The following is a 17,403-nucleotide window of genomic DNA, read 5'->3' as shown; positions in this document are numbered from 1 at the left end:
AACCCATTCCAACCTTCTGGAGATCTTCCTTCATAAATACGGCATGAAACAGGCTCTGCTTCTACTAAATCCCACAGAAAAATCGAGCAACCATGAATGGCCATCTGCACTTCACACTGAAATAAAAGCCTGCAGTTCCAGAGAGTTATCAGCTTTCCTAAATTCTTCTTCCTAAGTCTGGTAACTCAAGTACCTGGTAAAATCAGCAGGGAAGCCCCTGCCTGAGTGCTGAGTTTGTGTAAGCAAAAAGGAAAAAGGGAATTTTTAATAAATTTTCACCTCCAACCTGGCCTGCTGTATCTTGGTTCTAATCTCACACCAAAATGTCAGCAAGTTCTAATATTACAGTCAAACTCAAACATGCTGAGAAGCCATGTTTTTAGCACCTAGTAATACCACATAATGAAGAACAGTCATGCTCATTAAGTTTTCATTGTGAAATGGGATTTTTATCAGTGCTATAAAAACAAGCAAACAAAACCCCAACTGTTTTCTGTTACATTGGCAGTTGCATTTGTTCATTATACCTGCTAATCAGCAATTAGTTTAATGCCAGCATAACTGGAATGGAATAATGGCTCCAGATGCCATGACAAAGGAAGTTTTCATTCCTTAAAAATGATCTTTGGGAATAGCAGGAAGGGACAGTGCCTCAGAGAAAACAAAATTCTCTGCCAACATATAAACGATAGAAATGATGCAACAAAAAATTCTGTATGTGCACAATGATCTGACTTAAAAACCAAGCAGTACTTGAGGCATTCATAGTAGCTTGTAGCTTCCCTGCCTATCTGTGGAGGTGAAAAGAGAGGTATAAGGGTTCTTCTAGACACTATAAAAACAAAACAAAACCTGGTTTTATACTTAAAACGTAATAGCTCTATTTTTAACCACTTATTTTAAATGGTAAAGGACTGCTCTTCACCTTTTGAGACCAGTGCACTGATCTCTACAAGCCAATTCTTGATGCTAAGCAAAGGCTGCTTGCTGCTCATGTTCATCAACACCTTCTTCTTCCCGGTCTCTAAGTGGGGAGGGAAGAGAATTAACTGCAAAGCACCAGCCCTGGAGCCTGCACACCAGGGGGTCTCCAAAGGCTTCACCTCAAACAGCAGTCTGAGCCCCACCACTTCCCACTGAAGCTTCATTCTCTCATTCTTCTTGGTTGTATTATGCACAATTTTCTTAGCTAATACTCCATCTATTTAAAAAGAAAATAAGATACCCAGTACCCTTTTTCTCAGTAGTAAAATCTGACACTAAGTAACTTCTTTAAAAAACACAACATTTTGGTATGAAATACCCAAGAAACCTTTCCTGGACCAACATCTCATAGCAAAGCAAAGCTCTGCTGATTCCCAAATCCAGCAACACAGGAGAATTGCAACCTTTCTGCCATTAAAGCTTGATTACAACTTGTAGATAAAATCCCACATCTATTTGTACATTACAAATCATAAATAACTGTCATATAAAAATAAAACCCCAGTGTAAGTGAAGGTGGTCCTCTATGGTTGGTTGGGGTTTGCTGGTTGATTCACCAGCTTTAGCAGCATATGATTGTTCTCTGAACTAGCTCACAGGGGGTTTATCCCAGCTAAAAAAACACCCAGCCCATAAAGGCCAAAGAATCAACACAACCCCTGTATTTCTTGTTGAAGCTAATCAGGCTGATTTATTATTTTCCTGTCACCAGTTGTCTGTCTCAGGCGTGAGCTCATTATTAATCCATTTCTGAAAGTAAGGAAGAACATATAAAAAGAACAGTATTCCAACAAGTACAAGTCACTCCATTTACTCACCAATCCGTTCTCTTTCAACCCTTCCAGAGTCCAAACACAAGAAGGGTGCAAGAATCCTGGGCTTAGTGGCAGAACTTTTTGAATAATTACAAAAAATGAACTTTATCTACATAAATCAATTTCAAAGAATAATTAAAAGAAAATAAAAATGAAAACACATTAAAAGAACTTGCAGCACAAGACAGAGCACCACAGGTGAAGCCAATCCCCAGAAACTGAGTTTCCAGGTTACATTTTAATTAAGAAAACATTCACATATATGTCAACGTGAAACAAAACATTCCAAAATTTAGTATCTTACATATTCCACATCTAGTTTGCTAATATGCAATAGCATTATTATTACTTGTTTAGCCTATTCCCTACTGCCTCACAAAGGCAAAACTGACCTTGGAAGTGAAAAGCTTGCACGATATGCAGAACATACTCTACACATTCCTCCATTAATGTAAAAATATGCTTCCACATTACCATCAGATAATTCCACATCAGAGTATCTCCATGAATGTATGAATGAAGCTTTTTTATGCCATCAGTCCTATTCTACATACATTTCGCTGCATGGATATGCTTCACTTTCCTCCTCTAGTCCCACATTCTTTTGTGTCCTTTTCAAGAAAATAAAATAATTTAAAAAAAGGTTCAACCACCAAGTGTAAAATGTCTTCAGGCATCTTACACTGATTTATTAAAAAACAAACAAACAAACAAACACGCCCCATTCAGACAGCTTCTTCTTTTGGAGAACAGCTTTACATTCCTGAGAGTAACTAGTGGAACAAGACTTGGTCTCAATGTTCCAGGACTTGTCAGACATTGTAATCAGGGGATTTTCCCTGGGGCTGCCGCAGTCGGATCTGTAAGGTAGAAAAAGCTCCCACAGTCACATGGAAGAAGAGCTGCCACATGTTGCGCAGTTCATACAGGTACATGTTACACAGGCAGATCAACCCAAAAGTCAGGAAGGATTTGGCATTCCTCCAGCCTGTGTAGTACACAAACAGGTAACACTGTCAGGAAATAAAAAATAAAGCAGATTACCTCATGGAAAATAACTTCTACGGAAAAATTATGTGGTCACTGAAAAATTACAGCCCAAACCAAGGAAAAGAATCAAACATGGAAGAGCAGCATCAATTCAGCAGTCATAGAAGGATGGAGAGTACCTGATATTGCACCTTGCCTGCATTAAACCCTGAGAACAACTCTCTCATAATAATTATAGCCTGCAATAAGTGGCCCATGACAAAAGACAGTGAATGCTCCTGGCAATCTCTGGTCAAAATAAACTGTTCTACTCAAGCAGCGGAGAAGGAACATCCACTGACTTCCTCAGGAAAGCAATGGGAAGGACAGGGACAACACAAGAGCCCCAGAGCTCAGCACAAGGCAATCTCCCAGACACCTGCCAGTGTCCTGCCAGGGGTGATGCTGAGGGTTACCTGGCAGATGCAGAGCCCACACCCACTGCCCTGCTTCAGCTGCTGCAGGACTCATCTCATTTGGAGAGAGACACAACTGCTCTCCTGCAATTCTACTGCATTTCAGGCAATGTTCTGCACACTGTGGTGTAACACAGTCTGTCACGACTGCCCACAGTTCCCTACTCAGCCTTCTTCCAACTGTAACTGGAAATCTGTTCAAGTCTTCTGCCTCAGTTTTTATCTCTAAAAGAGCATAGCTTTTACCCATACATTATTTTTATTTCTTCAGTTGTTTGAACTACTCCCTTAACTGCTACAAAATTAAAAAAAAAAAATCCTTTGCCCCTTCATGGGATTCAGGTCATTTCTGCTGAAGGAAGTTTTTTTCTGAGCTTTAAGGTAGGTAACAATAGTATTTATGCTTACTTTCTACTCCAAACCTGTTCCCAGTGGATTTATAATTACGGTCACACAGATTTAACAGCATCCATCATCAGATTATCTAAGTGCCATTTCTATCTTTCCTGGGAATTTACCATGTTTTATCAGTCAAAAAAAAGCTCTACTTAATTTTCTTTTCATTTTTCATATTCCTCAAAAAAGGACAACTGAACAATGCAATTTATTGAGGTTACTTTATATTCTATTTTAACTCTACCACTTTGCAATAAAGCATGCATTTCCACTGCAAGTGTGGCTGAGAGCAGCAAAGCTAATTGTAGTGTCTGGATACCTAAATATTGTCAGAGAGGTGAGGACTAGCACTATCAGTAAGATTTGTATGTTCTTCCTCCAAAGTAAAGTAAAACTAGAAATGAATAATCTGCATGTTTTGGAATCTAGGCAGAGGTGTTCTGAACCTTGGCCATTTTGAGCAGAGTAAATGCAACCTACTTGTGCTGACAACTTCACAAATCCTATCTAAAAGAGCAATTAGTTGGTACTGGTATCTCAGCAATAAGAATTCAGTTAATTTCCTAGTGTTGTCACTTCCACTGACAATGTATGAACAAGTGTGACTGCTTCCAAGATTAAAATAAGAGTCAGGATATGCTTCATCAAAATGATTAATAAAGGCTTGAAAACAGTAGTTTAAAAATGTTACTATAACATGATGTCGCATGACTGTGAATTTTACTGAAGAACTGTTTTTAATGAATTCTGAAGCATATCTATCATTGGTCTAGCTCTAGACTACTGGATTTGCCCCTTGTAGAACAGATGAAAAGACCAAAAACAGTCAACAGGCCAAAGCACTGCAGTTTTAACAGCTTACTATAACAAGTACTGTTATGAAACTCCTGAGGGTTGTTTTTCTACTGCTAAAGGGAAGTGTTATCATGCAAGTGTTATACAGAGCACGCTTCTATGGAGAAGGCTTCTCTGAGCTACTTCAGAGAAGACTGATTATTTTTATTTTTTTTTTAAATAAATCTTAAGAGACAACTGAAGGCTCAGCTTCTGATACTTTGTACTTCTGGCACAATTGAGACAGTTGTTACTTTTTCTCCTTTATAAAAGACTAGAAACTATGAAGCAACACTAGACATGCCAGTGAGCCTAAAATATACTCCCTGTAGGTTCTTTTGCCAGCACTCCTGAGTTGTAAATATTTCTGGGAATTAGAGACATACTGCTGTGTTGTTATTAACTGAACAAGACAATACAGCATGATGGTGGATGGTGCCTGGTGGACAAATGACAGTGAAATGTGCTGTCATGCAACACAGGGAATGAATGTCCTGAACCAACTGTAGCCAAAGAACATCAGAACATGCCAGAGAACCAACATCCCTCAGTACTGACCAACCACATATTGCAGGAATGATACCAGAGGGTTGGAAACAGAGTTTCAACAGATGTAATTTGAAAATGAATAAAAAGCCTACATTACAAGTCACATGGGTTCTTTCTTTCAGACAGCTCTGTTCAAGGCAAACAGTGGAGGAAAGAAAAACATCCTCATGTTTCAAAGTACAGAAAAGAATACTATATAAAGAATAAGGTTTCCAGGGGAAGGGAAGGGAAGGGAAGGGAAGGGAAGGGAAGGGAAGGGAAGGGAAGGGAAGGGAAGGGAAGGGAAGGGAAGGGAAGGGAAGGGAAGGGAAGGGAAGGGAAGGGAAGGGAAGGGAAGGGAAGGGAAGGGAAGGGAAGGGAAGGGAAGGGAAGGGAAGGGAAGGGAAGGGAAGGGAAGGGAAGGGAAGGGAAGGGAAGGGAAGGGAAGGGAAGGGAAGGGAAGGGAAGGGAAGGGAAAAAGTGAATTTTTTACATGAAAGAAGAATGGAGGAGCTCTACCTTATATGATATGGAACAGAAAATTAACAGAAATCTAAATTATTTAAGGCAGAAGTTGACAGAAAGTCAAGAAGTGTTGAAGAACACAAGTCACACTGCAATATTTTGCTAGAGATAAACTGTAGAGAATGAAGATTACAGATAACCTGGACAAAAGACTGATAGAAAAACATTTTCTTGTATTGTTGTCTGACACAGTACTAAACACTGGCACACACAAACAAGTAAAAACTGCATATTCCACAAGTCTAAGGTTAAAAGTCAAAGTAGCTATAATAACAGCAACTGAGCATGAAAGATATAGACATAGACAGAAAGATATAGACAGCAGTGTCACTGAACAACAGATGCCAGTGGGCACCTTGCAGTATATTATAAAGGGAAGTCAAATTCAGAGGCAGAAATGGAAAACTGACAGACAAGAAAAGCAAGGGGAAGTTTCAGGCAGGAACAGGAAAACAGTGAAAAGTGACCACAAGCTTTGAAAAGGAAGGAGATGCATATTAAAGTACAAAGTGAGGAAAATTCCAGGGTGGAGTACTTGGGTATTACTGTATTTACTTCAAATCTGGGCAAAGGGAAGAAGCAGTAAGATACTTATTCAAATGGTGAAGTCTACTTGAACTATGAAACTGTTATTTCAAGAAAATAATATAACCTCCACTGCTTGTGACTTTAGAGATAATTGCCCCTTATTAAATGTCTTAATCATCCAGCTGGACAAAAAATGCCAGCAAACAGAAGCTCTTTGTATCAATCTACTTCTACATAATGGTTTATGATTAATGAAAAAAAAAAAAAACGAGCAGAAAATATTTTTTATAATCACCTCATTCAAGTATCTGTGACATTTAAGAAAACATGATGACACTGATCCATGACTGGGTAATGTTTCTAAACTCTAGTGAATTACGCAAACAGAAAAACACACCTGGTACAAACAGGCTGCTGTTCCAAGAAAAAATGCAATAACATAGCTGAAATCTTCACCTTCATTCTGCAAGAATAAAACAAAAAGCTATGTTTTACAATGAAAGTGAAACAGCAGGCATTTACAGTATCAAAGTTATGAATTACTGCATTTTAAAATAGTTTCACACAGGGATGTAAAGCAATTCCTTTACCACACTAAACCAAGAATTATGACTAATCAGTGCTTACTTGTATGTCTGCAAAAAAATCATGATCTGGGGGTCTGACCAAAATGCTTATTCACAACTCTTGCCAAGATTTTCAAAAGCTTTAAAGAAGTCCAGCTCTAACACTGGATATTTATCTTCTTAAGATGCCTTTGAAAATTCAAGTCTAAACACTGGTAACCACCTTTAATAGCAACTTCATAGAACTGCGTCTTCCTAAAGCTTCACAAAATGGAAACGAAGTAACAAGAAAGCCACTAGGCCACTAGGGTGGGGTAAAACTCTGCACACAGAGTAAGGAAGGCAGCTCTGTGCTCGTGCAGTGAGAGCAAACAGCAGCACAGGAATTTATCAGAGAGACTTGGAAAATAAGGTTCTTTTGAAGGAAAGATGGAAGAATTTACTTGAAGTGACAGATTTTTCTATTATGTGTTTAGAAAACAAAACAAATCCTTTAACTTATTCAAACGGGCTCTTATAGTTCCTACAGAGCTGAGCAGAGTAGAGTAAATTTCCATGCTCAATGACTATTCTAACTGCATTTCTAGCAAACATCTACAACCACCAAAAACTTTCCTTGGAGAACAGTGGGTACTCATGCAAATGTTTGTCCTTCAGAGCAGTTATCACTTGAGAAGATGGTGGCCCATTCACAAGTACAACTTGTGTCTGCTGAGAGTATGTTCAGTGTGAAGCATTTCCATGTCCTGTGCTGACCAGGGGAAAAAAAAAACTTTGCACATGTGCACATGAAAATTACATACACAATGTAGTAACTTCTACCCACTGTGTAAGTCTTTGCCCCAGTGGCACTGTGTATTTGGTGGAGTACAGTTACAGACTGTAACAGAACTTTATTAACACCCAAATAAAACCACCGATTATAAAGCAAACAGTAATTCAGAGAGGATGCTTTTGAATGACTCCTCAGAACACGTTCCATTAATTGTGTTTTGGATTACTTCTCCCTAAACCTTGTGGATTTTTCCATAATAATGTAAATTGAGAGAAATTTTAATGGATTTTTAGTGTGCCTCGTTTGTCAGAAACAAAAATTATCTTCCATCTGTACTGCAATCTATTACCTCCAGATGCAATAACAGAGACTAAAATTAACTGGATATCCTGTCATCACTTAAATAAATTAATCTAACGTTAGTGTTCTTTTTAAAAAATCAGCTGCAGGAAGGTAACAAAATAAGTTTTAGCAACATCACACTAACTGACAGAAATCTGTTCAGTACTAATTGTACTACAGCATACTTTAAAATCATTCCTATTTATAAACTGAGAGAATTGTGCATAACACAGAAAAACCAAACTGGGGATAAAGTAGAGATGTAGGTCCACTCGTTCTTTCTTTAAAAAACAAACCAAAGACAACCCAAAAAGAAGGACGTAGCATGGAGCATTTTCATTAGCTTGTTCATCTGTCCACAAAATGCTGAGACTCAACAGTATTGTTTATTCAACCTTTACATATATCAATACTATGTTAGACAGCTGCAATAAAGGTATTCTTCTCCACCTTATTTCCCTAAAAAAATCTATTAGGTATCAAAAATATTGCAGTTGGCTGCTGAAAGGCCTAGAGACCAAGACTTAAAAGGAGCAGCTGAGGAAACTGGGGCTGTTTAGCCTGGCGAAGAGGAAGCTCTGGAGAGAACTTACTGCTCTCTGAAACTACCTGAAAGGAAGTTGTAGCAAGGTGGGGGCTGGGCCCTTATATCAGGAAACAAGGGGTAAGATGAGAAGAAACAGCCTCATGTTGCACCAGGGAAAAAATTTCTTCCCTGAAAGGGCTGTCAAGCTGCCCAGGGAAGTGGTTGAGGCGCCACCACAAAAAGCCCTGTAGATGTGGCACTTTGGAATATGGTTTAGTGAACTTGGCAGTGCTGAGTTATGGTTGGTCTCAGGTCCTTTCCAACCTAAATTACTCTGAAGTCCAGATATGTTTTAATAAAAAGACTATCTACCAGACAAGCAAGAGGATTTACTATTTTGTCTCAGAAAACTTCCATGGAATTTTTAGTTTCTATGTCTATCACCAAAATAACAGCCATTAAATGGAAAGGAAGACTTTGGTTTATTTGTGGCAAGACACATGAACTTTCTGTGCATGCCTGCCAAGTACTACCAGCATATTCACCTGAGTTGCTTGAAAGAATAAACCATTATAAGTGACACTGTAGCACTTGTGGGAATACAACCAGCACAAGAAATGGAATAGAAAGAAACTGAGAGGCTACAGGAAGGGTCATAGTAGAGATTTTACAGAAAAAAAATTGGGTTTGGAGGAGGTTGTTTGGTGAGGGGAGTTTAGAAGAAATCACTTGACAATTTTCCAACACTGATCCTTTCAATACACAATGAGAAATAAGGTTTATTAAATGCAAACAAAAAACCTACGGACGTTCTCTAAAAAACTATTTTACAAAACCTGTTTAAAGATTCCCGCTCTGTGGACTTTTCAGAAAACACTGCCCAGATCTTCAAAGCTGTTCATCACTTCACTCAAGTGCTTTTAAATTGCATCTATAGAAATTGAACACCTCATATCCTTGCATAAATTTAGAAAACAGAACATTATGTTCACATCCTCACTGCTACCAAGGTACCAGGGAAGGAGCTGGCCACCCACCTTCCACTGCTGTTGAAACCCACAGCCTCGATGAATGAGGCAGCACACTCAAGGAGGATGCACAGATCACAAACAATACAGGTTTTGTAACAGGCCTGACCTCACAAACAGTACTTCTGAAATAAAACTGGCACAACTCAGCTCATATAGCATCTTCTAAAATGGAAACTGTGATTGCTATGATGCATAACTTTTAAATTCATAAACATGTACAATACCTGGAGAAGGCTTTCCACGGCATGGAAGCCACGGATTAAATTCAAAGCTCCACATAAGAGACTAAGCACAAATGAGACAATCCCTGGCAGAGTCACAGGTTCCAGACGCTGATGAGGAGCTGCAAAGCAGGTCAAAAAAAAAATCAAAGGTCAAAGCAATTCCTTCAGAAATTCAGTAAAATAATAATCTCATTTGTCAGTGGCTTCTAGCTCAAGAGATCGCTGAAGCAAACCACAAAATGTCATTTCTGTTTTCTAAAAAGACAAAACATTGTAAATTTTTCAGCACAAAGTTTAGCAAAAAGTAAACTTTCCTCCAGTTCACATATATAAATGTCTTGTTATATTTAGTCTTTATCTCAATACGTTCCATTTATTCATTATGGTACTGATGGCTGCTAGTGAAATCTGTCCAAAATTAGTAACCAGCTAATAAGTCACATATGTAAGAGCTTCTCTCTCAACCTCCACTCTTCTTTAACACTAATGCATTAGTGAGACTGATTTAGCTTGTTTGCTGAACAGAACACTGAGGTAAAGCTAGCACAGTCCCCTTCCTTAAAAACACAGTGAGTGCTACAAAGACACACATGAAGAGAGCTCTGAAACTCAGCTGGGACCTACATTACAATCTTATATGGACCTTCCAGATGGTGCTTAGCCTCTTACAAGTAAAACACACTAAAATTAAAACACTGTTTCTTCCCATGCACTCCCACTCTTTCAAGCTTCTCTAGGGTCACAAGTATGTAACAGTTATGTATGTGCCTCATTAATGTCCCTTTCCATAATGAGTAACAGAAAGCAAATGTGGAAAAACAATGCAAAACTCTTAACAGTCTGGGCAACACTGAGACAACAATGGGAGTACTGAGCTGTGCTCAAATCATTCTGTTCAAATCAACCAAGTGTAAAGATGTGAACAATGAGGTTAATGAACTGTAACATTAATAGAGAGAGGGGATGTCAATCTCATCGTTTGTATTTCACAGATCCAGGAAAAAGGTTTTTCAAACAGTTTATGAAGTTATAGAACCTAAAAAAAAACCAACAAAAGCTATTTCACATTGATGAGCAGGCAGGGCAGTCTAATTATGAGTGTCCAATAACACAAAAATAAAATACTGGATGAGTTCAGTTAATTCATTTGTGCTGAATTTAATAATCAGTTGGGTTTTTTTAAATGAAAGCATAACTCATGTTTAATTTTCAGAGCACTCACTGCTTTTCTAACTGTAGGGCACATTACTCCCAGCAATCATTCAGTTAAGGTTAGATATGCTAGATGTGCTATTTGCATACCAAACCACTGTTTTTCAATTACTCCCAACTGGTTGTTTTGTTTTGGCTTTTTTAAAACCATCTCATCTAGAGAGTGGCAAAAAGCTGAGGGTGTATATGACTGTTTTTAGCCAAAAGTAATTCCATTACATTAACTGGTAGATAAAATTCATTCACTGCTCTCAACTTGCAGCTCTCCAGGAAATCTCCTTTTCCCCATGTATTGGGTAACTTAAAATCATGATGTGCTAAAACAGCATTTAAAACACCTCTTTGAGAACCACGGGGAGAAAAGTAGAGTCTGGTCTGCTAAAACAACACTATGTATGAAGGTTCATAAAATAGTAACTTCTCTCTTATTAAAATATGAAAAAAAACCCAAAAAATATAAAGGACATTATGTACCATTACTAATGTCATTAAACATTCCAGGTCTTAACAAATTTTAGTGTTAAAATCAAAGCAACAAGAGTCATTTATATACAAAAAGATGAAGGCAAAAGCAAAAGAATGAAGAAGCAACGTCAGAGAAGGCAGACTGAAGGGCAATTGGCTTCGAATTGGTACATCCATCAATCTTAGAAATATGAATAAGTGCCTTATCAAAAATTCTCAGTTCAAATAAAGCACAAATTCTGAATTTAATGTTGACACCTAAATAAAAATTCAGGAAAGTTACATGACATGAGAAACTACATTACTTGTAAGAAAGTTTATTTAAAACTATAATGTATCAAAAGAAATAAAAGCATGGAGTATGCCATCAAGCAAAAAAATAACTTTCATCTGACAAACATTTCTTCACTGAAAAAAAGCTCAGAAAAAAGTAATTTCATCCTAACTTGAAACAACCCACATCAGCATGCTGTGACCCTATTTCTAATGCCTGCCAACACCTACATGTACCTTTGCAGGAAGAGTCTATCCATAATCTGCACACTTTATGCTTCCCACATGCAGAATTACCCCTATTCCCTATACTGCACTGCACAACTCTAGGAGGGAAAAGGGCTGCTGCTGCAAGCACTGCCAGCACACAGGCCTGGACTCCACACCCAGTTACAGTGGGAGCAAGGGAGAGCTGCTGCTTCCCCCTCAACTCTGTCATTCTGCACAACAAAACAAGATTTGCATCCACCTAACTTCCCACCTCTGGATGCTCTCCAACTTCATTTAACACAGTTCACTCCAGAAAGTCCTACTTTTTTTAACAGGACTGCATATTCAGGAAATTCCACTAGGCAAAACATCTTTTTTGTGAGAAATCTGTCCTTGGAGCAAAGGAGAACCTTGGAAGACCAGCCAAATGAGTGGGCAGCAAACATCCAGAAAAAGTTCCTTTCAAGGGTGGAGAGAAGTGATGAATGTAAAGAACTACAAAACCATTTAGCAGACTTTCTAAAAAATACACTGTTATTCAATAGCATCTGAAATACGAAGAGCTGAAGAAGTAGCCAAGTGCCAGCCTCTCATAATGTACAGCCCTTTGATGGTGAGTTTCTACAGCAACTCAAGGAAGGAAGTGGATAACTGAACACAGATCTACGGAATTCAGAGGAAGAAGAAAGTTAAAAGCAACTGAAAGAGAAACAGAAGAAAAATAACATGGAAAGAAAAGAGGACAGAATTCCCTCTTTAAGAAGTTGTGGAGAGGTAAGTAAAAAAATATAGAGGATCATCTGCCAATTATTGCTGAATCTTCTTTTTTAGTTAGAAGGGAAATGGTCCCTATGCTTTCTAATTTAGGTCTACATTACCTTCCAACACTCTTACTCAAAAACATGATAAAAACTCTCCCACTACATGGACAACTTTTAAAAAACAGCCATTTTTGGCACAGGCTGAGTTCTCTCATGATTATTGCTTTTTCTTTTTCCAATTGCAGGAAGTTCAAATCTAGACAATTTCCAGAGTTAACCAGCTTCCCCTTCTGCCACCATAACCCTTTCCACAAATCAGGGTTACATGAGAACATTAAGAGTAAACAACAATATTAGAATCAAAAGTGGCAAAAGAGTGCTATCACAGCATTACATACGTTTAAGAAGAACCCACACGTAAAAAGATGACAAATATATGTACAGTGCTGCTTAGAAGACTCCACTCTTTTAAACAAATTAAATACCTTCACACTTTTCCTTTATTAATTTTCCTGAATCTAACTCCAATACTGTTACATTGCAAATACAGAGACTGGAAGCTATTTCTACACTGTCTCACAGCACCTGGAATTCTCAGAATCAGGGCCCCAGAGTAGAAACAGGGCACCCTACTGATTTTGTTTGTTTTTCATCTTCCATAGAAAGCAGTTTTCAATCTTCTCATGAAGAGTAATCTTCATGAGTAAATACAGAATAATAAGGATAATATACTGCCAAAGAAATCCTATTAATATGTACATATACATGAACTGCACAATATCTCATTTATTACAACATTGTAGGGAGCATTTAGATTTAGGATTGCAATTCTATGATTTATGATTGCACCCTGACACTGTAAAGTGAACAGCATCAGTGTGTGCCTGCTCAGGATAATTTATTGACAGAAGTACTTTGGGGGGGAAAAAAATGGAAATGTATTAATCAACACTTCTTTCCATTCCATTTATGATTTTCCTTCAATAAAGTTGGAGGACTGAAATCAGATGATGTCAGTATCACACAGGGAGTCCACCTATCAGTGCAAGGATTTGGCATATTGTTTCTGTCCTGCTGGGAAATGTCTGAAGTGGGCCTCAAACCCATTCAGAGAGTTCACTTAATAGCAAAAATCTAACCCAGCTCAACCCCACAACTCCACATTTACCTCCTACATGAAGTAAATTAAAGTTTAAAAAAATTAATGACTACTTAAATGAGTTTGGCCATTTTATACAAAATTGTAATTCTTAACTTTGTACACAAGGCACTCATTTTAGACAGTGCATCTTGCAGCCAGCACAGCTCTTTGGATTTTCACCACTGCACAGGCTTCCTAAAGAGATGCCTCCCTCTCCAGCTGCTCCAATTCCTGACACTGCTCTCAGCTTATGTCAATGCCGAGTCTTACTGTGCAAAAATATTAAACATTTTCAGAAATCTTAAAAGGTCAAAAAATAAAAATTGTCTTCTTGTTAAGTGCTCATCTTCATTTGCAGGGCTTTTTTCCTTCAATGAAGTTCATTAAACAGATATATTTCTTTCTCTGAGTGCCTTGGGAAGGTAAGCCTTTGGAGCAGGAGACAAAAGAGACAGACATTTGAGCTAAGATACACATAAGGTCATACCAGCTTTATGTTTTAGAAACATGAAAAAAATCTTTTTTTTTTTTTAAGAGAAAAAAATTAATTTTCCTGCATCTGTCATTTAAGGATACAACACGAGAAGTCTGGAACTTACCTGCAGATATCTTACCAGTACCCTTATACAACCCCACAGGTACATGAGAAAAGCCATTGGCTGAACCAAGTTCTGACACAGAAATTTGATACGGTGGTCTCAGTTTGATTTCTGTCTGCATATCAGCAAGATTCATCTTTGTTGACAAAGAACGTGTGTTGTTGTATCTCTGCTTGGTCCTCTGAATGAAATTATCTGTGCAAAATTTAAAATAAAAAGGTATTTTTTTCTATTATATTACATTAATTGCATAATCCAAGACCATGCAGCTTTCTAGTCACAAAGTGAAATATATTGTTTGAGATATTTGCATTTATCTTGGATTTTTAATACTATTTCTGTTTTGTGCCTAATATATAATGGATTATTTAATTCTGCAGTTTAAAAAATTAAGCTCTAAAAATCTAATTATGTAATGACTGAAGAAACTAATGACTTTCCATTGCATGAGATTGAATGCATTTCTAACACAATGGATTTACTGCACTTATTCTAGCTTTTCTCTTAGTTTTGTAAAAATCCTTATTAAAAAATTATGTTATGAAGAAAAAAGTGTTCAAAAATCTTCAAAAGGCAGGCAATAATGTTTGACAGAAATTGTCAATAACTGACTGAATTATAGACAGGAATTAACCAACTGGAGTATCTTTCCCTGTGTTTCTAAAACTGCAGGTCTCTTTGCTCTAATGTGTTGCATAAGAACATCTAATTACAATAATTTCTAATACATGGTATTAAAGCAACATAAATTAATGGAATCAGAACAGGTGTTATCTGGTATATAGGAGATGAATTGCATTTGGGGTCTGAAGGGTAAATGCTCCACTACATAAGACAACTAAACATTTCTCCCTTTCATGTACTGAACAAGAGGTAGCACAGCTAAGAGCTAACATCAAACTGCAATATTTTACTTGAGAAATTCATGAAGCTCCGTAACTTCACAGGTTAAGTATTTCAACAGGTATGAAGTCAAACAACTCCTGGTGTTATTAACCAGAAGATGAACTCCAGAGCTGCTCACACAAGGCTTAAACCAAAACCTACTGGAAAGAACAGAAGTATGTTTGGATAAAACTCTAGTGGTCTAATTTAACATCCCCAGAAGTATTTTGTTATTGACTCTAACAGGGGTTAAATCAGATTCTAAATCCTGAAACAGAGCTATAAACTGCTTTGGACATTTGTGTGTGCATGCATTAAATAGCATCTCTTTAAGTACTCATCTGTCTTAGTAAGAGAATGAAGGGGGGAAAAAAAGTGAGATCCTTACCAAACTCTATAAAACAGTATGGTCTGATAGCAGTATTCGTCTTCATCATATTATAGGTAGTGATGAACTCCTTCTGAAGCTCATCCAGGAAACAGAAAGCCAGGACACTGGGATAATTTTCAGTACACAACATCATATAGCTTACTCCCAGAGAACTTATAAAACTAGAATTGAGAAAACATATTCAAAATTTCAAATTCAAATTCAGTGAATTAACTGCTTTTCTAGTCTGATCTCATATTCTACAACCAGAAAAACAAAAACTTATCTGGGGTAGCAAAGGAATAAATGTTTACTGAAAAGTCCAACAGTATTCTAGAAGAAAAACAAGTTACTTTTAGGCAAAGTTTTACTTGAACACCACATTGTAAAATTGTATGAGAAGTTGTTTTACACATATATGTATCTATATATGTGTATATGTGCACACATTATGCACACACTTGTGAAAGAGAAAATAAAGCTTTTAGGGTGCAGAAACACAGCAGGTTTGTCCCATAATAGCTTTTCACTCATCTCAAATGTAAAATATGTGACCCAGTGCAGCTCAAAAATGCAAAACCTTATCTGCAGAATGGGGGTAGGGTGATTGGCTCTTTCCAGAACATGGGAAGAAATAAAAATTGCTCTGTAGAATGCAGAATTAGTAATTCTCCAAAGATAGTTGCAAGGACAACCAGAGATGGCAAATACAAAACCAGAAAAGGACAGCTTTCAATGTACATATTCCGTTACATTTAGGCAGTTCATTAAAGTTCCGGTTTTCAAGATACATTCAAATTTCTTTACAATCTTGCTGGATAACTTCCAGTATTAAAAGTAATGAAAGACAAAAGCAGTAAAATCTACTTAGGCCTTATACCTCATTCTTAAAAGTCTGTTTTAAGTTTAAAAAAAAAAAAAGACTGGAACAATTTAGTCCATCCTGGGCTTTAATCCAAGAAATGCTGGAAACTCACATAACCCTATAGGAGATGGAGAGGTCTTAGCACTTTCTAGGATCATTCAGGTGGTACACTTTCCACTACTGTAACTTCTACATGGTTAACTAGGGGTTAAGATGAAATTACTCAGCTCATTTAAAATACCTAAATTAGAATCAGAATTTAGGTCAGTTAAAGTGCAAGTGAAATATAAACAGCAGAGAATGTCTTCTGAATATCTAACCCAAACCTACTCTTTCAGTGTAAAGCCACTATTCCCATGATGGTGTCCTATGACTTTGTGCATTATAAAGGAACTTTCATGGAAGTCTGAAGGGGGTCAGATCTTTCTGCAATTTCTCAGTTTTAAATTTCTGACACATAAATAGTGTCAAGAATTTATCTTAGTTTGATTAAACATTTCTAATGTGAACAGTTAACATTTACACTTACAGAGACAAAACCTAGGATGTTGCAAATACTTAAATGAGAAGCCTTACTTTATATTATACTGTCCAGTTTTCAGAGTACATCTATCAGGAAGCTGAGAAAGTTTTTTTGAGAGCATTTTAAAGTATTTTCTACATTCTTGCATTCCCATGCTCTGGTCACAATCAGTAGATGCAGAAAGTGGAAGTCCATCCCTCACACGGACCACAGAGGCAGATAAAATCATAGACATTGCCAACAGAGTTAACAACAACCTGCAACAAAACACAAATCAGGAAGAATTAGAATTAAGGTAAAAGCAGAAATAACAGAATCAACTGTGATGAATCAAATTTCTCAAGTTGTACAGTGGGTTCAGATCTCAACTGGGGCACAGTCAGGATTTTCAACTATAACTCAGACTAGAGTCTTAACTGAACAGGACCTACTAATCTACATGAGCCACAAAACAGTTCCTCAAACCTTACATTAAATCAAAACATTCAAAAGTTTAGCAAGACAAGTATTAAAAGGATTACTTATCTGCAAAGCATCAGTACACAAATTAGCTCTTCCACAAGTGGGCGAACTGCTAGAA

At 37.3% G+C, this 17,403-nt stretch overlaps 1 protein-coding gene across 1 annotated transcript; it reads right to left on the bottom strand.

Moving 5' to 3' along the window:
* Window positions 1-1,820: 1,820 nt before the first annotated feature.
* Window positions 1,821-17,088, bottom strand: SEC22A (SEC22 homolog A, vesicle trafficking protein). The gene is made up of 6 exons (XM_062498360.1): window positions 16,877-17,088; window positions 15,454-15,617; window positions 14,181-14,375; window positions 9,520-9,638; window positions 6,453-6,518; window positions 1,821-2,812 (listed from the first exon to the last, which is right to left on the bottom strand). The coding sequence occupies exons 1-6, from the start codon at window positions 17,056-17,058 to the stop codon at window positions 2,612-2,614; spliced, it is 927 nt and encodes a 308-aa protein (XP_062354344.1). The 5' UTR covers window positions 17,059-17,088; the 3' UTR covers window positions 1,821-2,611.
* Between the last annotated feature and the right edge of the window lie 315 nt (window positions 17,089-17,403).

This window comes from Cinclus cinclus, chromosome 9 (genome assembly GCF_963662255.1).
Source record: "Cinclus cinclus chromosome 9, bCinCin1.1, whole genome shotgun sequence".
NCBI classification, from domain to species: Eukaryota; Metazoa; Chordata; class Aves; order Passeriformes; family Cinclidae; genus Cinclus; species Cinclus cinclus.
This window is presented reverse-complemented; position numbering and strand designations above follow the sequence as displayed.

Excerpts from the sequence above, each read along its gene's own strand:
- SEC22A (XM_062498360.1), bottom strand. The coding sequence starts at position 17,058 with ATGTCTATGATTTTATCTGCCTCTGTGGTCCGTGTGAGGGATGGACTT. Across the intron at positions 15,618-16,876 it reads ACTGGACAGTATAATATAAA|TTTTATAAGTTCTCTGGGAG; the intron begins GTAAGGCTTCTC and ends TCTCAATTCTAG. Across the intron at positions 14,376-15,453 it reads ATACTGTTTTATAGAGTTTG|ATAATTTCATTCAGAGGACC; the intron begins GTAAGGATCTCA and ends AATTTTGCACAG.